This window comes from Lacerta agilis, chromosome 17 (assembly GCF_009819535.1).
Source record: "Lacerta agilis isolate rLacAgi1 chromosome 17, rLacAgi1.pri, whole genome shotgun sequence".
Classification (NCBI taxonomy): domain Eukaryota; kingdom Metazoa; phylum Chordata; class Lepidosauria; order Squamata; family Lacertidae; genus Lacerta; species Lacerta agilis.
The window spans coordinates 28,859,420-28,881,748 of NC_046328.1; the positions used below are offsets into that span (position 1 = coordinate 28,859,420).

A 22,329-nucleotide genomic window follows, 5' to 3' on the forward strand; every position below is an offset into this window, starting at 1 on the left:
CGGGACTCGGGGAATTCAGGCACGAAAAGTCTTGCAATGATAGGGAGAGGCATTGGCCCCTCTAATCTGGGTGGAATTCATGCCCCTCCCCTCCCATTCTGACCCGGCACATCTCCCCCTCCTCATTTACCCCTTGGCTAATCCAGAAATTCCCCCAGTTGCTGGATTCCTTTAGCGAGCAAAGCAGCGTAATCTGTGTCTTAATTGGTGAACTAAGAGGTACCGGGGTTTTAAGTCTGCTTAGGAAGTCTGCTTCATGGGGGACGAGCCGTAGCCAAGTAGTCGAGAGCATCTGCTTGGGATGCAGAAAGTCCCTGGTTCAATCCCCAATGAAATCTCCAGGTGGGGCTGGCAGAGACTCTCTGCCTGAAACCCTGGAGAGCTGCTGCCAGTCACTGTAGTGTAGACAATGCTGAGCTAGATGGACCAATGGTATGACTAGGCAGAAGGCAGCTTTCTGTGTTCCTGGGTCCCCTCCTCTGGTAAGGACTCCAGGAGAGTTAGGTAAAGGCTGTGGTTTAGTTTGTTAGTTCACATTTGAGGGGAAGTTTGCCAACCTAGTGCCCTCCCAGTGTTTTCAAATACAGCTCAGTCCAAAACATGAGGGGAAATGGAGCAGGCTGGCAAAGTTTGCTGTAAAATATAAGTGCTAGGGAAGGTAACAACAGGGAATTGTTAGACTACGGGGGGACAATTGGTCCTGCTGATGGGAGTTGTCATCCAAAACCTCTGGAGGCACCAGGTTGGCAAAGTCTGCAAGAGACCTTGCAAACACTGGACGGAGCATGCCCTCCAACCCCGTGTATTTATTTATTTTACCCATTCTGTGGTAGAACAAACGGCAAGTCACAGCATCGACCACCTAAAATATTTATTCATTTATTTATATAATACCACTCTTATCTTCTGAAGATCCCAAGGTGGTGTACATGGTTCATCTCATCCCCATTTCATCCTCACAACAACCCTGTGAGGTAGGTTAGAGATGGTGACTTGCCCAAGGTAACCCAGTGAGATTCATGGCTGTGTGGGGATTCGAACCCTGCTCTTCCAGGTCCTATAACCCGATACTCTCACCATTACGCCACACTAACATATGCATCATTGCCAGAGCTCCCAAAACATCCTTCTCTCAGATTCTGATCTCTTGCCCACCTGTCACTGTAAGGACCCGGGTTGCAACAATATTATAAAAATGCACAATTAACATTGGCCACAAAATAGGGGCCGGGTGTGATGGCCCCTTAGCCTTCCGTGGCTCTTCCCAAGGACGAGGAGGAGCGTATGAGAAATCTACCCTGCCAACTTTTAGCCCAGCAGAGCGCCTGATGGAACCTCCAACTCCGGAGGTAGTCTACCTTTGAATGCCAAACTGCTGGGTGGACAAACAACAAGGGATGGCAGTGCCACCTCCATTCCTGGTTGTGAGCTTCCATACGTGATTATTTGTGTTCATGATGGTTTGGTGGCGATTATACACAATCCCGCTTTCAATCTTGTTGTTCACCGGCTGCAAAGGTTTTGGGACAGACTGCGTCGCTTCCAATCAGTGCAAGCCTCGTAACTTCCAGCTGAAATTCTGCAACTTTTCATACCACAAATATTCCAGGGCTGCTGTTGCTTTGTCCTGCTTTCGTTGCGCAAGAGCGCCCCTCTGAATAGCAATAGTGCGCTAACCCTGGGGGAGCCTCGCAAAACAACAGAGCAAAAGGGCAGTGTGGATGGCCCAATATAAGCTTTCCTGACCATCTGACATTGTAGCCTGACCATCTGACATTGTAGAGTTTGAAGGGACCCGAAGGGTCATCCGTATCAAGCAGCCTGCTGCACTCACCAATTCTAGAGGAAACCTCTCCAGAGCATCCAGCTGTGGCTGCTTTAAGGTGTGATGGGGTGCAGGATGCTGGGTGAAGCAGACCCTCCTTGACCTGTTTGGTTCAAGGTTGTTCTTGGGATAGGGGGTGCATATCCCCCCCACCCGTCTCTCTTTCTCTGACCTGCGCCAGCAGCCAGGCTCAGCCTCTCTCCCTCCCTCCCTCAGGGTGGGATTGAACAGTCACATGAGAGCTCGCTTGCCTCCTTCCCTCTCCTCGCTGTGCCAGCAGCTTCTGTCTCCCTCGCGCTCTCTCCCCCCCCCCTCGACTTGGAGCCCAGTTACTTCTGCGGCCGCCTGGCACGAAGACACCACCGTCGCCACCTCCTCCCTGGGCAGCGGCGTTGGCAGCAGCTGCGGAGATGCACCTGTACCCACCTCTGGTTCTCCTTGCGCCCAGGTGCTGGGAGTAGGATGGCACCGAGAGAGAAGCGAGCGGCTGCGCCGGGCACCAGGCTGATCTGAGCCATGCCCAGGTGCAGGGGCAATGCCCAGTTCCTGAGTGGCGGCTGCCCGTCGGCTGGGCATTTTGTCTGAGTGGCAAATCCTGGAGGAGGGGGGGGGCGATCCTGGACGACCTCCTTCCCCAATCGACTGGAGAGCAAACCCAGAAGCTGCCGCCGAGCCAGCAAACTTTGAAGAAAAGTCTCCAAGAGGAGCCCGAGGCGGGCGCGTGTGCCCCCTTGCCCGGCAGGAGCAGCGGCAGCGGCAGCCTTGGCACCACCATGAACGCCCCCTGCGGTGCCCTTCAGCTCCTCTTGGCTACCACCTTGCAGCTGCACTACTGCGCCGCCACGACGGTAGGTGGGCACAGGACGTTGGGGGGCGCACGCAGAGGGTGGCTGGGAGTTGGCACCCAAAAGCCCCTGGCATTGAGCAAGAAGCGGGGTGAGAGGAGAGAGGGATGGCAAACAAGTTTGGGGTTGTTTTTTTTTAAAAAAATAATAATTCCCCAAATGCATGGGGTAGCGAGCTGGCACTAATGGGGGCTGCTGGCAGAGAAGGCTGGGTGGGTTTCAGATGGGCATCCAATGCGGAGAAAGACAGAGGGGGGTGAGATGACTGGAGGCAGGGGCGACGAGGCTTTTACTGAAGGGGGGGGGGAGAAGTTCATAGCCGAAACTGGTGTGCCCAGATGGTATATAGGACATAGGAGCCAACTACTAGGGGCCAAGGTCCCTTCCCCCCCAATAAAATATTTGAGGGGGGTGCCCCCCAGTTGATGGGCATTGCCATTCAAATAGCGTGTGTGCACTGTGTCATGTGATCGATTATGCATTGATTGTCAAAGCTGTGGTGCTGGTTGGACTGTTAAGTTTTTTGGCATCTCTTCCCCCCCACACACACTTTTCCCCATTTCACTCAAATCCTGGAGCTCTGCTTTGGGTGCCCCACTCGAACTGTGTACAAATTCAAGTGTGCCCCCCCCAAAAAAACCCTCTGGGAACTGTAGTTTACCCCTTGTAGAGTTACAATTCCCAGTACCCTTAAACAACAGGAGAGAGAGAGAGAGAGAGAGAGAGAGAGAGAGAGAGAGAGAGAGACTGTAGATAGATAGATAGATAGATAGATAGATAGATAGATAGATAGATAGATAGATATTTGCGGGAGGTGGGGAGAATATGCTTTAAATGCATGGTTGACATGCAGCCAGTGAGCATTCCCTTCAGGGTCACAGCTGTGAAAGAGACAGCAAGTGGGTCTATGTAAGGACTTTGCTTGCCAGAGATTAGGGGCCCCTTCGTGTCCTTTACCACACATCTTGTGTTAACTGTGGTTTGGGGAGGGAAGGCGATAAAGAGGGACAAATGCTCAGAGTCTATTTGCTTCACGGGGGTTTCCAAGATTCAGCCTTAGTTATTAAAAATCAAAAACAGATCATGGAGCTAAACCTTGGGACACATAAACAATCCTTTCACATTAGCCAGTCACAGAGGTAAAAATCCCCAAAAGATTTCCCCCCAGCAGTGTTTAAATGATAGCCAGAGAGAATATTAGGATTTCGGCTGCAGTCCTATGCAACACTTACCTTGGAGTAACAGTAAGCTCAGTGGGACTCACTTCTGAGTAAAGTTTTTTAGGATTGCACTGTTAGCTTTTTCTTAAAAAAACAAAAACAAACAAATAAACAAACAAACAAACAAACCAGCAATAACCCACCCTGGACCTTATTCATAATTTGCATGGCACTTTTAAAGGCAGGATTTACAAAATAACAGTAAATAATAATAAAGGTTACGAATTAGATAACACCTGTATTGCATTTTCAAACGCACATGGAAGGATCCTTACAGCAACATTACAAACCACTGCCCCCCCATGCCACAGAGACGGGCATTTCATGGGTCAAAGCTTAGAAACAGAGTCACCGTACACCAGTCTGCAGATAGACAATCTTGGCCACTTGGATGTTAGCTATTCAAGAGTTGCGGGTTCTTGCCACATGGCTTCTGACAAACAAATTCCCTTTCCTTCCTTCCTTCCTTCCTGGCATGGGCCCATGTGCAGCTCTCTGGGCGCTTGCATTTTCTGCCCTCCATATGGGTAATTTAACGATACACGCTTGCAGCCACCAATCAGGCTGTCATCCTATGTGGAACTGCTGTAAAAGCGCACCACACATTTAAAGCACATGGCTTCCCCCCAAACTGAGGTTTACCCCTCACAGAGCTACAGTTCCCAGAACCCTTAACAAACTATAGTTCCCAGGATTGTCTGAGGGAAAACGTGTGCTTTTTATGTATGGTGTGGACATGAACTTTGAGCTACGTAAGAAAGCAGGCAGCCACTGGTGGTGGCAGCAGCTGAGCTTTGCTCTTGTTCAAAAGCAACACAGCCACCCAAAAAGCACCCAGGAGCCTGGCAGGGAGGGTGGTGGGTGGTGGGGCAGCCGGGTCAAGCTGCTGTGGGACTTTTCCAGGCCCCTGGGGCCTTCAGCCAATGCCCCACTGGCACTGGGCCTGCCCCTCTCCAGCACCATTCTGGGAAGTGTAGTTGAACCCTCATAGAGCTACAGGTCCAAGCACCTTTAACCCACTACAGTTCCCAGGATTCTTTGGGAAATACAGTGTGAATACAACCAATGGTACACTTCTCAGTGGTCCTGCTGCTAGCAGGATTTTAGGATTGGTTTGTTCTTATTTTTATTATATATATATTTATTTTATATTGTAGTTTTGTGCTGTAAACTGCCCTGAGATCTGTGGGTGTATGGTGGTATGCATAATAATAATAATAATAATAATAATAATAATAATAATAATAATAATAATTTGTGGTGTTTATATCCCAAGTTTTTCCCCCTCCAAAGAGCTCAAGGTGGCATATGTGGTTCTCCCCCTCCTCATTTAATTCTCACAACAACCCTGTGAGGTAGGTGAGGCTAAGAGGCCGTGACTGTCCCAAGGCCACTCATGGCCTAGTGGGGATTTGAACCCCTGGCATCCCAGGTCCCAGTCCAACACCCGAACCCATTACACCACTATGCACACACTGGGAATTGGCTCAGTGGCAGGCATCTCTATGAGCGGACAATATAAATATTCTAAATAAAACCATTTTAAAATCCATTTGGTCCAGGGATCCAGGCTATGTATACAACGGCATGCCTTTAAAACTCATTCTTTCCCTCAAAGGATTATGGGTGCTGTAGTTTGTTAAGGGTTGCTGGGAATTGCAACTCTGCGAGGGGTGAACTACAGCACCCAGAATTCTTTGAGGGAAAGAATGTGCTTTGGGTGTGCTTTCAATGTATAGTAAGTACACACAGTTGCAGATTATAATTCCTATAGCACATTTACAGCCTTCATGTCTTCTGCCCCCCTGTGGGATCTTTCAGTGGGGTGGAGAGAGAGAGAGAGAGATCACTATGTGTGTGACTTGCTTCTGGAATTTGCTACCATGAGATGCACTGATGACGATGCCATGGAAGGAAGGCTTAGAGAACCAAGTGGGATTGAGGAAAATCCTGAGGAGAAACAAGGGGAACATTGCCTGCAGGCTTCTCATAGACAATGGTTGGCCTCTGTGAGAACAGGATGCTGGTCTCCGTCGGCCTTTTTTCCTCATCCAGCATCAGGGCTCTTATGATGTTCTTGTTGGCAGAGGGCTGCTCCTTCACACCACATGACGTAATTCACTTATGGAACTCACTTCCACAGGATGCGGTGGTGGCTGCTAGCTTAGACGGCCTTAAAAGGGAGGACTGGACAAATTTGTGGAGGTGGTTGTTCAGCCGTGACATGTAAACAGAACCTCCATGTTCAGATGCAATCTACCTCTTGGGCAGGCACATTTGGGATCCTGAGGAAGTGCCATTAGCGCCGGTCACGAAATGGCTGCTGTGTTTGTGTGTATGTGTGGCATAGCTCAAAAAAGCTGCTACACGTAACAGGGCGGCAGCGGAGGGGAGAGAGATGGAACCATAAAATGGTGAAGACATGTCCCCCACAACTTTTTTTTTTTTGGGGGGGGAGGCAGCTATATCAGCTACTGCCATACTTGCTCGTAAAGAGCTATCTGCACCTCTCCTCTGCTCAGAAGGAAGGGGTGGGTGGGTGTCTGGTCCTGGCATCCAACAAAATGTGGGCATGTGTTCAGTGCAAGAGAGGCCGAGCCAGGGCAAACAGAACCTGAGCAGGAAGAGCAAACAGCCTCTTGTGCAGTTTTGGATTTCTGGGCAGATAATTAGGGAGCCCTGGAGGGCTGCTGCCACTCAGTATATACAGTCCTGAGCTAGATGGGCCTGTGGTCTGACTCGGTGAAAGGGAACTTCCTATGTTCCTGGACAGCGCATGTTTTTAAGCACTAGAGTTGTGTGCTGGCCATGGTCTGTCCCCACCAACAGACTCTCTTGGGAGTGTTTTGCAGGAGCTAAAGTCTCTGGACCAGGCTCCATGCAGAGTGCATGACGCTGATCAAGCCCAGAGGTTGCCAGTGCATGGATCCCTGTGGCCCAGATTGCTTGAAGCGGACTCCTGAAAGTGCCTTCCCTATTTCTGATCCGCTGTTGTTTCTGATCTGTCTGCAGATTCTGCCGCATCCAGCTAATGAGATGGAACCAGTCGTAGAGCCAGTTACAGAAGGTAAGAGCTACGGAGTCTGAGGACAGTGGTTTTGAGGGTGGGGGTGCACATCACTCCTGGACACAGAGAGAGGGACTGTTAGAAAAACCACCCCAAAACACATCTTCCTCGAGCCCCAGATATTGAGCTCCCATGTGTTTGTCTAGGAATGTGGAGACCTGGGTTCAAATGCAGCCCACTGCAGGACCTGATCTTGGGTTGGTGACTCTCTTTCACAGCCTGGCCCTACCTCACAGGACTGTTGTGACGATAAAATGAAAGGGAAGAGTAGGTTAAATCTGTCCATTTCGGATTCTCTCGGTTTTTCATTTCCCCCCAGTTGTAAGTTCAGCTCTCTACATTTCCACACCAGTCTGCAATTAAAAAGAAATATCCCCACGAAAATTTGTCAGCATTTTAGGGTGGATTTCTCCTAACATGCCCAGGTTTGTTTGCAGTTTTCCTTAATATACACATTTTCCCTCACTGAATGGGGAAAGAAACTACTGTAATTAGCAGGATAGGATCTTGAACCTAACTATTGTCGGATAAGGATGGTGGTTGAGGAGTAGAAGACTCCTTCTGTCCCCTTCCTGTCCGATTCTCAATAAACTTGCTGCCTCCCCCTTTGCTCACAGCTCATGCCTCATTAGCACCACTCTCAATTTTTTAGACTTCCTAACCAGGGCTCTGGTTTATTTTTATTCCTGTTGATGGTTTACAGCACCATGCCCATCGATAATTATGTGTGAGCTTTATTAGCTGTTTCTTCCATTTGTACCACACTCCAAGGGGTTCTCTCTGGGAGTGGGGAAGAAATTCGGCTCAGTTTCAACTGAAAGCCTGAACTTAACAAACTCAAACATTCTGAAATGATACACGAACCAAAACAGCTGCCCTTAGAAATTCTCCAATTTTGCAATTCCATTCTCTAGCCAATGTGTCTGGAAATGTATATGCTGCTAGAAAGAGTGTCTGAAAATGCATATATTTGTGTAACCGATGGACAGAAATGGATTACGTCAGGGGAAATTGCTTTGCCAAATGATGTGCATGTCAGACAAAGTTGAGTACCAAGATGTTACCTCACCTCAAAAAGGATATCGTACTGCCAACCTAGCAATTCGAAAGCATGTCAAAGTGCAAGTAGATAAATAGGTGCCGCTCCGGCGGGAAGGTAAACGGCGTTTCCGTGCGCTGCTCTGGTTCGCCAGAAGCGGTTTAGTCATGCTGGCCACATGACCTGGAAGCTGTATGCCGGCTTCCTTGGCCAATAAAGCAAGATGAGCGCCACAACCCCAGAGTCGTCCGCAACTGGACCTAACGGTCAGGGGTCCCTTTACAGTTGGAAATGGTTGCGGAAAGCTGAACCTAAAATTGTCAAGGGGATGGAGCGACAACTGCTGTGAGGAAAGGTTCTAGCCTTGGGACTTTTTGGCTTAGTAAAAATCTCAACGAGAGGTGACACGACAGAAGTTTATAGATCCAGTTACAGGTGGGTAGCCGTGTTGGTCTGCCATAGTCAAAACAAAATCAAAAATTCTTTCCAGTAGCACCTTAGAGACCAACTGAGTTTGTTCTTGGTATGAGCTTTCGTGTGCATGCACACTTCTTCAGGTATCTGAAGAAGTGTGCATGCACACGAAAGCTCATACCAAGAACAAACTCAGTTGGTCTCTAAGGTGCTACTGGAAAGAAGTTTATAGAATTATGCATGGTGTGTAGAATGTATATATATATATAGAGAGAGAATTTTTTCTCCCTCTCTTATAACGCTAGAACTCATGGATATCCAATGAAGCTGAATGTTGGGGGAATCAGGACAGCTAAAAAAAAAAGTACTTACTCACTCAGCACACAGTTAAGCTTTGGAACTCCCTCCCACTGGAGGCAGTGACAGCCACCAATCTACATGGCTTTGAAAGAGGATTGGACAAATTCATGGGGGATAGGGCTATCTGTGCCTCCTAGCCATGATGATTATGCTCAGCCCTCACAGCTGGAGGCAGTAAAGCTCCTGATTTCCCCATTGCTGGAAAACACAAGAGAGTTATTGTGCCTGAATCTTGCATGTGGTGGGTTCCTCACGGGACATCTGGTTGGCTGCTGCGAGAACAGGATGCTGGACTAGATGAGCCCCTGGCCTGATCCAGCAGGCTATTCTTATGTATATATTGGGATAAATGCACACTAACACTTGCAAAAATTGACGAGCACTTTAAAAACAAAGAACAGCACCCAATCGCAAATGAGAACTAAATTTAAGCCAGGAAAAATGAGAAACTGAGATTGACGTATTTGATTGACACCAAATAAAGTGTTTAAATCTGTTTGAAATTGATACCTTCTCCTCCATCCCTCCTCAGAGATAGCCCTCTGACAAAGCTTTTAACTTCTTCTTCTTCTTCTTCTTCTTCTTCTTCTTCTTCTTCTTCTTCTTCTTCTTCTTCTTCTTCTTCTTCTTCTCCTTCTAGTGGTGAGGTTCCTGGAGGTGTTCAGCCGCAGCGCCTGCCAGGCCAAGGAGACAATGGTATCTCTGGACAAGGAGTACCCGGACTTAGTCATCAGCCACCTCATTGTGCCCTCCTGCGTGTCTCTAAAGCGCTGTGTCGGCTGCTGCGCTGATGAATCGGCACAGTGTATGCCGTCCCGGACGTATACAGTGGCCATGGAGGTAATGAACTTGGGCAAGAATGGGGGGAATCCTTTCAGGAAGGCCAGGACAGGGAACCTTTTGCCCTCCAGATTGGTGGTGTTGGCAGCCAACAGCTATGTTCTCCCTCTGGAGGCAGGATGCCTCCAAATTCTTGTGGGGAGAGTTGCCCTCAGAGACAGCTGTTGTGGGTTTCTCAGAGACATCTGGTTGGCCACTGTGGGAAAAGCGATGGGCCACAGGCCTGATCCAGCAAAGCTCTGCTTATATTCTTGGTGGGGGCAGACTGAGGTGGGTGGGCACTGTGCCCCCTTTCACACTAAAAAGCTAGCCTTCACGGCTCAGGATATTTCCAGGACACCCAGCACCCTTCAAGAAGAGGGAAGGATCCTGCAAAGTTGATAGGCCAGTTCTTGGTTACATGTGAGGTTAACTTGCCCCCACCCGCAGAAATGAAAAAGTAAATAAGTGAACCACAGCCACAAAATCTGGTATTTTTTTGTTTTCCAGAATATTTGCTCTGGTTTGTTCTCAATATCATTTAAAAAAAAAAAAAAAAAAAAAAGCTTCACAATATTTTTAGACATATTGGCCGCATTCATACCACACACACGGAAAGCACTGTGATATCACTTTAAACAGTCACAGCTTCCTCCCAAAGAATTCTTTGTTAAGGGGGCCGAGGGTTGCTAGAAAACCCCAATTCCACTTGCAGAGTTACAGTTCCCAGAGTGGTTTAACAACCAATCCCTCTCCACAGAGAGCCCTGGAAATTGTAGCTCTGCAAGGTGAGTAAAAGTATCTTAACAAGTTACATACACATATACTGTCCTTTGTTTAGTTAGTTATTCAGCTACTGTACTTGATTATTTTTATTTTATAAGGTGGGAGCTCCTTTTTTTAGACCCCTAAAGTCTGCATTTTGCAGAGTGAGGATAATAATAATAATAATAATAATAATTTATTATTTGTACCCCGCCCATCTGGCTGGGTCCCCCAACCACTCTGGGTGGCCTCCAACAGATATTAAAATACATTAAAATATCACAGGTTAAAAACTTCCCTAAACAGGGCTGCCTTCAGGTATTTTCTGAATGTCAGATAGTTATTTATCTCTTTGACCTCTGATGGGAGGGTGTTCCACAGGGCGGGCGCCACTACCAAGAAGGCCCTCTGCCTGGTTCCCTGTAGCTTTGCTTTTCGCCGTGAGGGAACCGCCAGAAGGCCCTTGGTGCTGGACCTCAGTGTCTGGACTGAACGATGGGGGCGGAGACGCTCCTTCAGGTATACTGGACCGAGGCCGTTTAGGGCTTTAAAGGTCAGCACCAACACTTTGAATTGTGCTCGGAAACGTACTGGGAGCTAATGTAGCTCTCTCAGGACCGGTGTTATATGGTCCCGGTGGCCACTCCCAGTCACCAGTCTAGCTGCCGCATTCTGGATTAATTGCAGTTTCCGGGTCACCTTCAAAGGTAGCCCCACATAGAGCGCATTGCAGTAGTCCAAGCAGGAGATAACCAGAGCATGCACCATTCTGGCGAGACAGTCTGCGGGCAGGTAGGGTCTCAGCCTGCATACCAGATGGAGCTGGTAGACAGCCACCCTGGACACAGTATTGACCTGTGCCTCCATGGACAGCTGTGAGTCTCCTTTTTCCTTCCCTTCTCCTTTTCTCCAGGTGTTGTTGCTGAGCAAGTTCCAACACAGCCACTTGCAGCAGCTGACTTTTGAGGAGCACGCTACCTGTGAATGCAGGTGAGAGTCAGAAGGGTGGGGGGATGCTGAAGAAGAGACGGGTGATTGGGACCATTCCACGATAGCCACCAAGCTGGATGGCTTCAAAGGAGAATTAGACAAATTCATGGAGGAGAAGGGTACTAACCAGTGGCTATTAGCCAGGATGGCTAGGTTCACCCTCCACTTTCAGAAGCTGTATGATCCCGAATGCCAGTGCCAGAGAGCCTCAGGAGGGGAGATCGCTCCTGTGTTTAGGTCCTGCTTGTGGGCTCCCCATAAGTTTCTGTGAGAACAGGATGCTGGTCTAGATGGGCCTTTGGCCTGATCCAGCAGCCAGATTCTTATTATGTTCTTAAGCCAGTTATAATTCCGCTTGCAGTGGAAGAGCAATGATTAGGTAGTGCTGGGAGCCATCAATGCCAAACAAGCACCAAATACTAACCTTATTCTTCTGCTTTTCAGACCAAAGGAAGTTTATAGATTGCCCACGCACAGGTAAAAAAAATTCTCCCTCTTATAGGCCTCTGTTGTTTGTTTGTTTGTTTGTGTGTATGTATAGGTTTTAATTCCCCTCAAGTCCCCTGTACCAATATATAGTTTTACCTCAGGTTAAGAACTTAATTCGTTCTGGAGGTCCGTTATTAACCTGAAACTGTTCTTAACCTGAGGTACCACTTTAGCTAATGGGACCTCCCGCTGCCGCCGCCACGCGATTTCTGTTCTCAACCTGAGGTAAAGTTCTTAACCCGAGGTACTATTTCTGGGTTAGCGGAGTCTGTAAACTGAAGCATCTGTAACCCGAGGTACCACTGTACAAACATTACAGTCGAATCTCCGTTTACGTAACCCTCTGGTTATGTAAACTTCAGGATGCATGCATGGCAAACCCGGAAGTATTTTACCTGGTTTCGCTGCACAGTCTGCACATGTGCAGAAGCAGTCCTCAGGTTCGGGAAACCTCGGGATCCGACTGGACCTCCAGAACGGATCCCATCCACAACCGGAGGTACCACTGTACTCTGAAACTTGAGATGTATATTTTTACGACCCACCTTATTTCTGTGGTTGTAGTTTTTTAATTGGTTTTTAACATTTTTAATTGCTGTAATTGTTGTTACCTGCTCTTGGAACTTAGGGTAAAAGGTGTGTAATTAATAATTATAATATTGTAATGATGGTGGTGGTGGTGTTGGGGGAGCATTAATAGAGTCATAGAATTTTAGAGTTGCAAGGGTCATCTAGGGTGATCTAGTCCAACTCCCTGCATTACAATACATCTTATGGTTCTTTGGGTCGCATCCAATATTAGCAGTGGCGGAGCAAGCTGATCGGGCGCCTGGGGTGGAGGTGGAGCGTGTGCCCTGTGCCGAAGGATGGGGCCAGCAGCCGCCCGCGGGGCAGGGCAAGCCGGGGCAGGATGCTCCATGGGGCCTCCAAGGAGTCTGCCTGCCTCCTCCCACTCAGCTACCCTACAGCTGAGGGGGAGGCAGCGGACAGACCATTTGGGGCAGGGCGGAGAGACGCGTGGCTCAGGTGCGCTGCAGGCCCCACCGTGAGTGCCGCCCAGCATTTTGTCAACCCCCCCCCCAGTGGTGATACCCAGGGCGCCCCTGGATATTAGTCCTACCCAGCATAGCCCCCCTGAAATTAATGGGCATGAGTGAAATGGATTGTTAATTTCAGGGGGTTAACCCTGAGTGGAATTTTGGCCCCATTTGCAGTATACATTTATAACAGTGTTACACCACTTTAACATTCTGAAAGCTATAGTTTGATAAGGGTGCTAAGAGATGTTAGTAGACCCACCCACCCTATTCCCTTCAGTTCTCAGAATACTTTAACAATCAACCCCTCTTCCCTGGGAATTCTGGGAATTGTAGTTCTGTGAGAGGAATAGGTGTCTTCTGACAACTCTCAGCACCCTTAACAAACAATGGACACAACCCAGAGCCATAAGTACTTGAAGCAGATAACCTTTGAAACAGAGGACTCACTCTAGTCATATTCAGTTTATTTATCGACCACATTTTCCGCAAATACATCTCTGTTCAAAGCAGTTTGCATAAAAGCAATCCAAATACTGTATTAGCCATAACAGTACTGTAATTCATTTATATCCTGCTTAATGCATACGATTAATTTCTATATATACCTCTTAACACTGCTTAGTTGACAAGGTAGTACAGTGAGAATACATAATAATACCAATAGTGAAAGAAAATAAAAAGAACAATCAACGGTTTATGTAACGTACATCAAAATTTAAATGAGCACAAAGCTCACCAATAGGTAAACTTGTTGTTGTTTTTTAATCCAATAATATTGCAACCCAAAGTAGCCCCAAAACTCCAAAATCGAGGAATGTCCTTTGTAAAAAGGGGACATATAGCCTCCATATGCTAAAAGGCACAGGAGGGACGTTGTCTGAAAACAATTAAAAAGAGGGGAATTGTGGGGTGAGCTTGTAACCTCACACGTTTGGAAGGCACCCCTCCAAGATGTTGCTTCATCTGGGATTCTCCTCTCCCAACAGCCCGTCCTGCGCACCCTGTCCGGACAGGAAGAAGCGGGTCAACCCATTGACATGTGAATGCGTATGCAGGCGTGATTCCGTCCGCTGTCAGCAGCGTGGCTGGGAACTCAACAAGGCCACTTGCAGGTGGGGTTCGCCTCCCTACCCCCCCCCCCAATCCTGAACATCCCCCTAATGGTGGGCTTTCAGGCCAGGGACCACTAATGTAGTACCTTCCAGATACTATTGGGCCTGAGGGAGTCTTGAGCCAAGTGCACTCTAGTGCCCCCCCCATCTTTTGGTGGGCCCTGGCGGGCTTTCACTGGCAGCAGCTCCAGCCAATAGCAACGACATCAGATCGATGGCTGAGGGCCACCATTTAAATCGCCCACAACTCCCAGGGCATTATGGGAAACTTTACCTCTTAAGGCATGTGGATCTAAGCCAACAGCTTGGCTTATTTCATTTCATAGAATCATAGAGTTTGAAGGGACCCCAAGGGTCACCTCGTCCAACGCCCTGCAATGCAGACATCTCTACTAAAGTGTCCATGAAACAACCTCTGCTTTAAAACTTCCAATGAAGGGAAAAGTCCACAACCTACCGAGAGAGACTATTCCACTTGTCAAACAGCTCTTGCCGTCAGAACGTGTTTCCTGATGTTTAGCCAGACTCTCCTTTCTTGTAACTTGAAGCCATTGGTTCGAGTCCTAGCCTCAAGAGCAGGAGAAAACATGCTGGCTACATCTTCCGTGTGGAACAAGCAAGTTTTCTCCTGCTCTGGGGGGTAGGACTCAAACCAATGGCTTCAAGTTTTCAAACTTTGGTTCCCCATTATGAAAGTCGCCCTTTTCGGAATGCAGGTGCCAGACGGAGGGGGTGGGGCTAGTTTTCTGAATGCACCCCAGAAAACATTTCTACCTCCTGTGGCCCCTTGAAGGGACGCAAGCAGAGATGGTTACTCGGTTTGGGCAAAGGGGGTCCCTCCCCACCACCCTCAGTCTGCCCTCAGTCAATGCCTGCCTGCCTTCTTCCTTACAACCAATCAGGGAGTGGATCTGCCTGTCATTGCCTCTGCTCCCACCTATCACTGGGCTCCCTGCCTCCACCCTGCCAACCCCAATGGGAGCCAGTCCCCACAGGTATAAAGGAACCTGAGATCATTTTTTTAATGGGGGTGTGTGTTATTCTTGCTGCAGGTGTGTGAAACACCGCAGGCGATCCAACAGGAAAGCAAAAGCGTAGCTGCACGGGAAGCCAGGACTTGGAGGAGTTTGGATCTTGGACCTTTCTCGGTCGGGGATGACTTTTCTCTGGTGGGAATGAAGCACGGGACTTGCCGAGGAGACGTCCAATGGTCGCTGGGGGAGGAGAAGCAGTCTTCTTTACCTACCACCGCAACACCGTGCCGGATTACCTCTCTTTACAGCAGAAGGAGGCTGTACCACACGCAAGAGCTGTACCACACTCCCATGGAAGGCAGACTGAAGGAGCATCTCCTCAGCGTCAAGACACTGAGATTGGTCCCACTCATATTTAAAAGCAGCAACCGCCAAACTGGTCGTCTGTTTGTCCTGGGCCTCCCCTGGGCTGCTTCTAATTTATAACTGCCTCTCCTCCGAGGGAGCTTTATTTTCTTTTCCCACCCGCCCCTCCCTCGCTTTCTTCCCAAGTTTTGCGGTGCGCTGGGGAAGCTTCCGGCATCCCACCCTCTTCCAGGCCGAAGGAGAAGATTTTATGAGAGGTTATGAGAGGGAATATTACTCTTAATATAAAGATCTGCCACTAAGACACAGCTCCTGGGAGCCGCGACCTCTCTGCCTTGCGTGCCTTCTAAAACGCCATCTTACAATGCCGTTCTTCATCATGGGTAGTTTGTGTGGGGTTCGCCCATCTTAGTGGGCACATTTACAAACCAGAGAAGCTGATGTGGGCAACACACACACACACACACACACACACACTGCAGATCAAGCACAGACTGCCGTCTAGTTTATGAGCTAGCCTGATTTCAGCAGCGGACCCTGTGGGAGCCAGGAAAGGCTTCTGTGGGTTACCTGTGCACCCAAGGGTGCCACGTTTGCAACCCTGCTTGACAAAGTCACAGCGGCAAAGGACAAGCCTCATGGTAGCTCAGTGATGGAGCATCTAAATTTCAAACAGAACGTGCCAGGCTCAGTCCCTCATGGTGAAATAAACAAATTGCGTCTCCAGGAAGGGCTAGGAGACACTCCCTGCCTGAAACCTCAGAGGGCAGCTGCCAGTCAGAGTTAACAATACTGAGGTGGATGGGCCAATGGTCTGACTCAGTAGAAGGCAGATTGCTATGCTCCTAAATTTAGATTAGGACGGGGTGTGGAGAAGGAGACAACGAGTGGAGTGAGTTCAGCTGTATTTTCAAAGGTATTTTGGATTTTACAGTGAAAGTGTTACCGTTCATAATAGCTTCCAGCCCAGGGTTAAACATCTTGGGAAATTTGGCTTTACTTAAATGTTTATGAAGCCCAGGGCACTTCAGCTAATGAGTGACCGTTGATAAGCCTGCTCACTCAAACAAATGAATGTATGTACTGACACACACAAACACCAAACAGAGCAGCTATTTCCCCCTTGCACACGCACACACACAAAAGATTTAGGAAAATAATCCTAAGGCAGGGGGGAAACCCCAAAAACACTCCAATAAGGACTGAGCATCCTCAATGGCTACAGAAAGGCGGTTGACTATTAGGTGCATATGGAATGGAATGTTCTGGAATAGGGCACAGCTAGCTGGATTCTCAAACAACACCTTGCTGCGCTGCAGCATCTTGTTGCAGCTTCAACTTAACAACAGGCTGGCAATATATATGATGCTTCACAGGTTAGAGCAGATGTTAGGTAATTCCCCTGCCCCTAGGAGCGGTCAATTCAAATGTCGAATCTGGAGTTAATGAAAGCAAGACGTTTGGAGGAATAAGGAATAATTCCTATTTGCCAGGATATTTGTGAGCAGACTTCCCATATATATATTTTTCCTAATTTACCTAATGGGACTCTAATTTTGGCCAGGGCAATGCTGCTCAGGGAAGATAGGCTTTGTTTTATTTTATGTATTTATTTAAATAATTTTTATTTTGCTATTCAGCCAAATAAAGACTTCTAGAGCAGCATATAGGTAACTGTAAATGGGACATTTATGGCTGCTCTCAGGCTTACATTCTAAAAAGACATAGCACAAAAGGAAAATGGGTGGGGAGGGAGGAGGAAATAATCAAACGCGGGTGCGCGTTCTTAATTACAGGTACTACTTGTGGCCAGCTTGGCTGGAAAACCTCAAGGAAATGAGGAAATTTGTATTTCACCCTTTCTCCTGTGCCATTTCCTGAATCAAAACCCTTCCCACTCCCCCCCACCCCGCCAAGTTGCTATTAGCCCACAGTGGAAAACATCCCGGGCGCGTGCATGTTCACTGTGGCATTAAAACCTTAATAGAGGTTCATCTACAGCAGATGTGGAGAACCTTTGGCCCTCCAGATGTTGATGAACTACAACTCCCATCAGCTCCAACAAGCATGGGCAGGGGCCAGGGGATTTATAATTCACCAACATTTGGAGAGCCAAAGGTTCCACACATATTATAGATCTCAATGGTGTGTGACAGAGTAAAAGGGGGCAAGCTTACAAATTAGAAATTGCCTCAGGGTAGAGGAAGGAAATGCAGACGGGGTAAAGGAGTGCTGGTGGAATATTTCAGTGAAACATATTTAGCCCCAGTTGCTGCTGAATACACAGAACCAGCCTTTCTGCCAAAGGTTTTGCAAAAGGGAAAAAAGCGGGTGGCGGTGCTATGAATGGATGAGAAAGTATCCACAAGGGATCCCTGTTATACGCTAGAGGAGGCTGCCTCATTCTGAGAAGGGCATTCTTTGCATTTCTGGAGGAGACAAGCAAGTCTTCTGCCAGGCCACAGAGATGTAAAAACCCAGAGTCTACCCTCTACCTGCCCCAGCATCCTGCTCCCATCAGTGGTCAGCAGCCAGATGCCCCTGGGAAGCCAACAAAGCATGGCATGGAGGCAATAGCCATCTCCTCCTGTTGTGCCGCCCTCCCACTGCCAGCATCTGGTATGGAGCAGTCTGCCTCTGCTTGTGGAGGCTCCATTTGGCTCCATGTCTACTTGCTGCTCCACTGTTCCCACTTAGCTATTATGGCTAATGGGTAAAGGTAAAGGTACCCCTGACCGTTAGGTCCAGTCGCGAAATACTCTGGTGTTGCGGCGCTCATCTCGCTTTACTGGCTGAGGGAGCTGGCTTTGTCCGCAGACAGCTTCTGGGTCATGTGGCCAGCATGACTAAGCCGCTTCTGGCAAACCAGAGCAGCGCACGGAAACGCTGTTTACCTTCCCACCGGAGCGGTACCTAATTATCTACTTGCACTTTGACGTGCTTTCGAACTGCTAGGTTGGCTAATGGCTAGCTGTTTATAAATTGGCAAGGTATTTTGGCCAGTGCAGGGCTTTTCCTGCAGCTCCAGTTGGGCTGCCCTTGTTAGCACAGAGCGCTCCCTCTGGCCCTCCCCAGCCCTGTGGAACTCCGACTCCTCTTTTCAGGGCCCGTGAATGACTGAGTCCCTCGCTCCTTTCTTTCCCAGGATGGCTGAATGGGCCCAGCCATGCCCAGCGTTGGCACTGCCAGGCAGAGACGTGCTTTTCCGCATGGATTCCCCAGGCCACGCTGGCTGTGTGTGTCAGTGTGTGTGTGTGTCGGGTGGGGGGGGGATCCTGGCTGTGTGAGTTTCACATGACTAGAAGAATAAGGAGCTGGCTCCGTAACAACAAGCAGCTTGATCCTAAACGGGGACGTGCGAGGACTCCAAAGGCTTCCCATTTGCGGAAGCCGCAGGTTCTTCAACCTGGAAACCTTTGAATCCTAGAAACTCTGTTTGCTTATGCACTTCTCATGTGCTCAGGGGAAGGCTTGTCATTTATTCCTTTGTACGCATATCACTGCACAAAGCCCTGCCATTCAGATAATTACATGCGGGCACTCCAAATGTTGCTGGACTCACGACTCAGCCAGCATGGCCAGGAATGATGGGAATTGTAGTCCAGCAATATGTTGAAGGAGGCAGGTTCCCCAGCCCTTCACAAATATCTACAGCTCTCTGAATGATCCACCCCCCCTCCCCAGAAGGCTGACTTTTAACAGGTAGGTGGGACTGCCCACATGCCAATCATCTGATGTTACATTGATGTAAGGTGATTGGCAGGTGGGTTTTCCCACCCATTTGTCCAAGTTGGCCCTTGGGAGTGGCCCACGCAGGACCAAACTTCCTGAACAGGATGGGTCAATCCTACTTACTACAGGGTTCAGGTACACCAGCCTGTTTCCCCATGAAATGACATCAGGTGTGGCGCAGTTGGTCATGGGTGCAGAAAAATGGAATGGCGGGACAAATGGGGAAGTCTGATGATTGGCCGGTGAATTAGGTTTGGCCCATTGTCCCCTGAACTAGAGACTAGATTTCCCCTTGTGGCACGGCAAGAAAAGCATTGCTTTTCACATCTCTGTGAGTCTGGGTTCCTGGACCAGGGACAGGGACAGATCCAAGGGTGCTGGGGGAGTGTCAATTCTAACTTGTGGCCAAAATCGCTGTTACGGAAATTACCCACCAAAACAGAGGCTGGGAAACAGACAGTTGCTCTTTGACATCTATGGCTAAATCGCACCGCAAAACAGCTGCCTTTGAAGGTATTTAGAATGGCTGGTTGGCCTTGAGATGACGTGTCCGTGGTCTTCTCTTCTTTCTGCTCATTTTGTCACACTTACAAGTATTTACATATTTCACTATCGGCTAGTCTCCAGACCATATATGTCTAATATATTGTGATGGTCTCTTTGGAAGCGTTTGCATTGACTGCGTTCACAGGCTCGGCTCTGGCGCCTGGGCCTCTGCTCAATATTTCACCCTTCCCCTTCTTTGGCTGACATGTGCCCGGGAGCTTCCTGCCTCCCCCTCTCTCTTGACCAGGTCACATACCATACTCTGCTATCTATTATTTCTAGGGCTGCCAGACCTCCAGGGCTGCCCTGAAGCCTCCAGGTTTGCTTGGCCCATTCCAGCTGGCAGGGGGAGGGCTCAAATCTCCACCTGGGAGAGAGTGCCTTAAAAAAAAAAACTGATTAAGAAGACTATGTGTGCAGCTTGCAAGCTTTAGTCCAGCAGGAGCCAGCTCCAAATTATTGCATAGACTCTCTGAGGGATCTGCCCTCCTCCCCTCCCCTCTCCCAATTAACCTCCGTCTCCAGGGCTCAGTGGTGGGAGGGAGCGCAAAGGAAGAATCACCAGGGCCCACCCCCAATACAACACCAGGGCTTGTCTCCCTATGACCCCCAGGGCTGGCCCAAGGTGTTTTGCCTATACCCTGCCACCAATCTTGCCCTGATGCGGTGGCAAGGGCAGTGGGGTTATGTGGGCCACGGGTGAAAGCCTGCTGGGGCTGGCAGCAGCGCAACAGGGAGGCAACTCAAGGACACATTCCAGCCAGGAAAAACCCTCAAGGGGGTTGCAGAGCTGGGCTCTGGAGGGGGTGTGGCCTGGGGAGAGTCCCAAGGGCCAGATGGAGGGTTGTGGAGGTTCATATGTGTCCCTTGAGGCTGAGGTCCCCCATCCCTGGGATAAGAATCAAAGACTCCCAAGAGAAGCACGATAGAGGATGATAAAAGCATGTGTTGTGTGAAGAAAGTGGGTAGGAAGGCAATTTACCCACCTTCTCTTGTAATAATGGAACTCGGGGCTAGCCAACAAAACTGACTGGCAAGAGATCCAGGACAGCCAAAATAAATTTAATTCATCACATAGTTCATTGTTAATTTATTGAATTGGCTGCCTCGGGAGGTGGTGGTGATAGCAACTGCTTTCCCTGGCTTTGAAATGGGATAGGACACATCCATAGAGGAAAATCAATGGCTCCAGGATTTTGGAGTGGGCTCAGGCACTGCAATCTCATTGGGCCCCCATAATTTGGAAGAGCCATGACGTGCAAACTGAGACTTCTCCTAGGCTACTCTTGATCTTCCTGGGTGTTTTGTCCGAAGAAGACGGGTCTTGGGGCCCTAGTACCGGTAAATACCAAGCGCTGCCAACCTTCTGGAACCAGCCTTACTGCCACAGCTAAAATAGAACTTCCATGTTCAGAGGCATAATACCCAGAGAACAGGGAGGCCAATTACAGGGGAGGACTCTTTCCTCCATCCCTTTGCTTGTGGTCTTCCCAAAAAAACATCTGACTGGCCGGCCTTCGAAACAGGGCATTGGATGAGAGTGCCCTTTGGCCACATTCAGAAATGAGATTCTTGGAAGTGGAGAGGATCTGTGGGGCCTCCTAACTTGGGTTCATCTCCCTTGTCCTATGGGCAGCCTGGGACACATGGCCATGTCCTTCCCAGGAATGGGCATTGGAAAAGCTGCCCTGTGGGGTTTCCAAGCAGACTTTGCCCCTAACCTTGGAAGAGTCAATATTTACAGAGTCCAGTTGGAGGCTTGCATGTTGAGGTGGGGGGGGGGGCAGAAATGTCTCTCCGCAGCCACCTTTCCCAAGGCCACTACTAAAAGCTAGGAAGGGAGGATGGGTGTTGGCAAGCAAAATACTAGAGTATCAGGGGTGAATGACCCCCTCCTCATGCTCCAGTTTGGTTTGCATCACACAAGGAGAGGCTGCAGTGCAGTGGGTACAGCACATTTGGGGAAGAGCCGTAGCTCAGCGGTAGAGCATCTGCTTTGCATGCAGAAGGTTCCAGGTTCAATCCCTGCCATCTCCAAGTATCCCTGGCAAAGACCCCTGACTGAAATCCTGGACAGCCACTATGTAGACTGAGAGCTAGATAGAACCAAGATCTGAGGCAGGTTCTTGTGTTCCTAAATTCACCTGACTGCGGGGGCGGGGTAGGGGTAGGGAATCACTTATGAATGCCTACTGGGGAGTAAGCCCCATTTCCCATCAGTGAGATTTGCTCCAGCGTCATTGTGCGTCGGACTGCTGAAATAAATAAAAAATATTAAATCAATGAATACATTAAAAATAAAGTGCATGCCAAGGAAGATTTTGCCCAATGATTAAAAAAAAAATTTAAAATCATTTTTTATTGTTAACCAATTGGGGAGCTGGCTGAAATGTAGGTTTTACAATGCGTGGGGAGGAAAAAAAATAAATTAAATAAACAATTAAAAAATAAAATAAAACCGCATTAAGGAAATAATATGTTCCAAAAATTTGTATTTCACCAAGAGGCTCACTTTACAACAAACAGGCTTATTTGTTGGAAGCCCTCAGAGTGACTAGGGCCCTCCTAGTCAGATGGGCGGGGTAATCATCATCATCATCATCATCATCGGAGCCACGTGATGAAGACGAGGCCACTTTCAGAGAGGCCGGGGAGCCCCCTTTCTCCACTCCAACACCAGGGGGCGCGCTCACACGTCAGTGCGCCTACCGCAGCTCATATGCCTC

General features: G+C 48.8%; 1 protein-coding gene across 1 annotated transcript; it reads left to right on the plus strand.

Annotated features, from left to right (window-relative positions):
- The first annotated feature begins 1,990 nt into the window (after positions 1-1,990).
- Positions 1,991-15,442, plus strand: VEGFB (vascular endothelial growth factor B). The gene is made up of 7 exons (XM_033135889.1): positions 1,991-2,673; positions 6,903-6,957; positions 9,411-9,610; positions 11,268-11,344; positions 11,789-11,821; positions 13,860-13,985; positions 15,038-15,442. The coding sequence occupies exons 1-7, from the start codon at positions 2,599-2,601 to the stop codon at positions 15,081-15,083; spliced, it is 612 nt and encodes a 203-aa protein (XP_032991780.1). The 5' UTR covers positions 1,991-2,598; the 3' UTR covers positions 15,084-15,442.
- The last annotated feature ends 6,887 nt before the right edge of the window (positions 15,443-22,329 follow it).

Excerpts from the sequence above, each read along its gene's own strand:
- VEGFB (XM_033135889.1), top strand. The coding sequence starts at position 2,599 with ATGAACGCCCCCTGCGGTGCCCTTCAGCTCCTCTTGGCTACCACCTTG. Across the intron at positions 9,611-11,267 it reads CGTATACAGTGGCCATGGAG|GTGTTGTTGCTGAGCAAGTT; the intron begins GTAATGAACTTG and ends CCTTTTCTCCAG. Across the intron at positions 11,822-13,859 it reads TATAGATTGCCCACGCACAG|CCCGTCCTGCGCACCCTGTC; the intron begins GTAAAAAAAATT and ends CTCTCCCAACAG.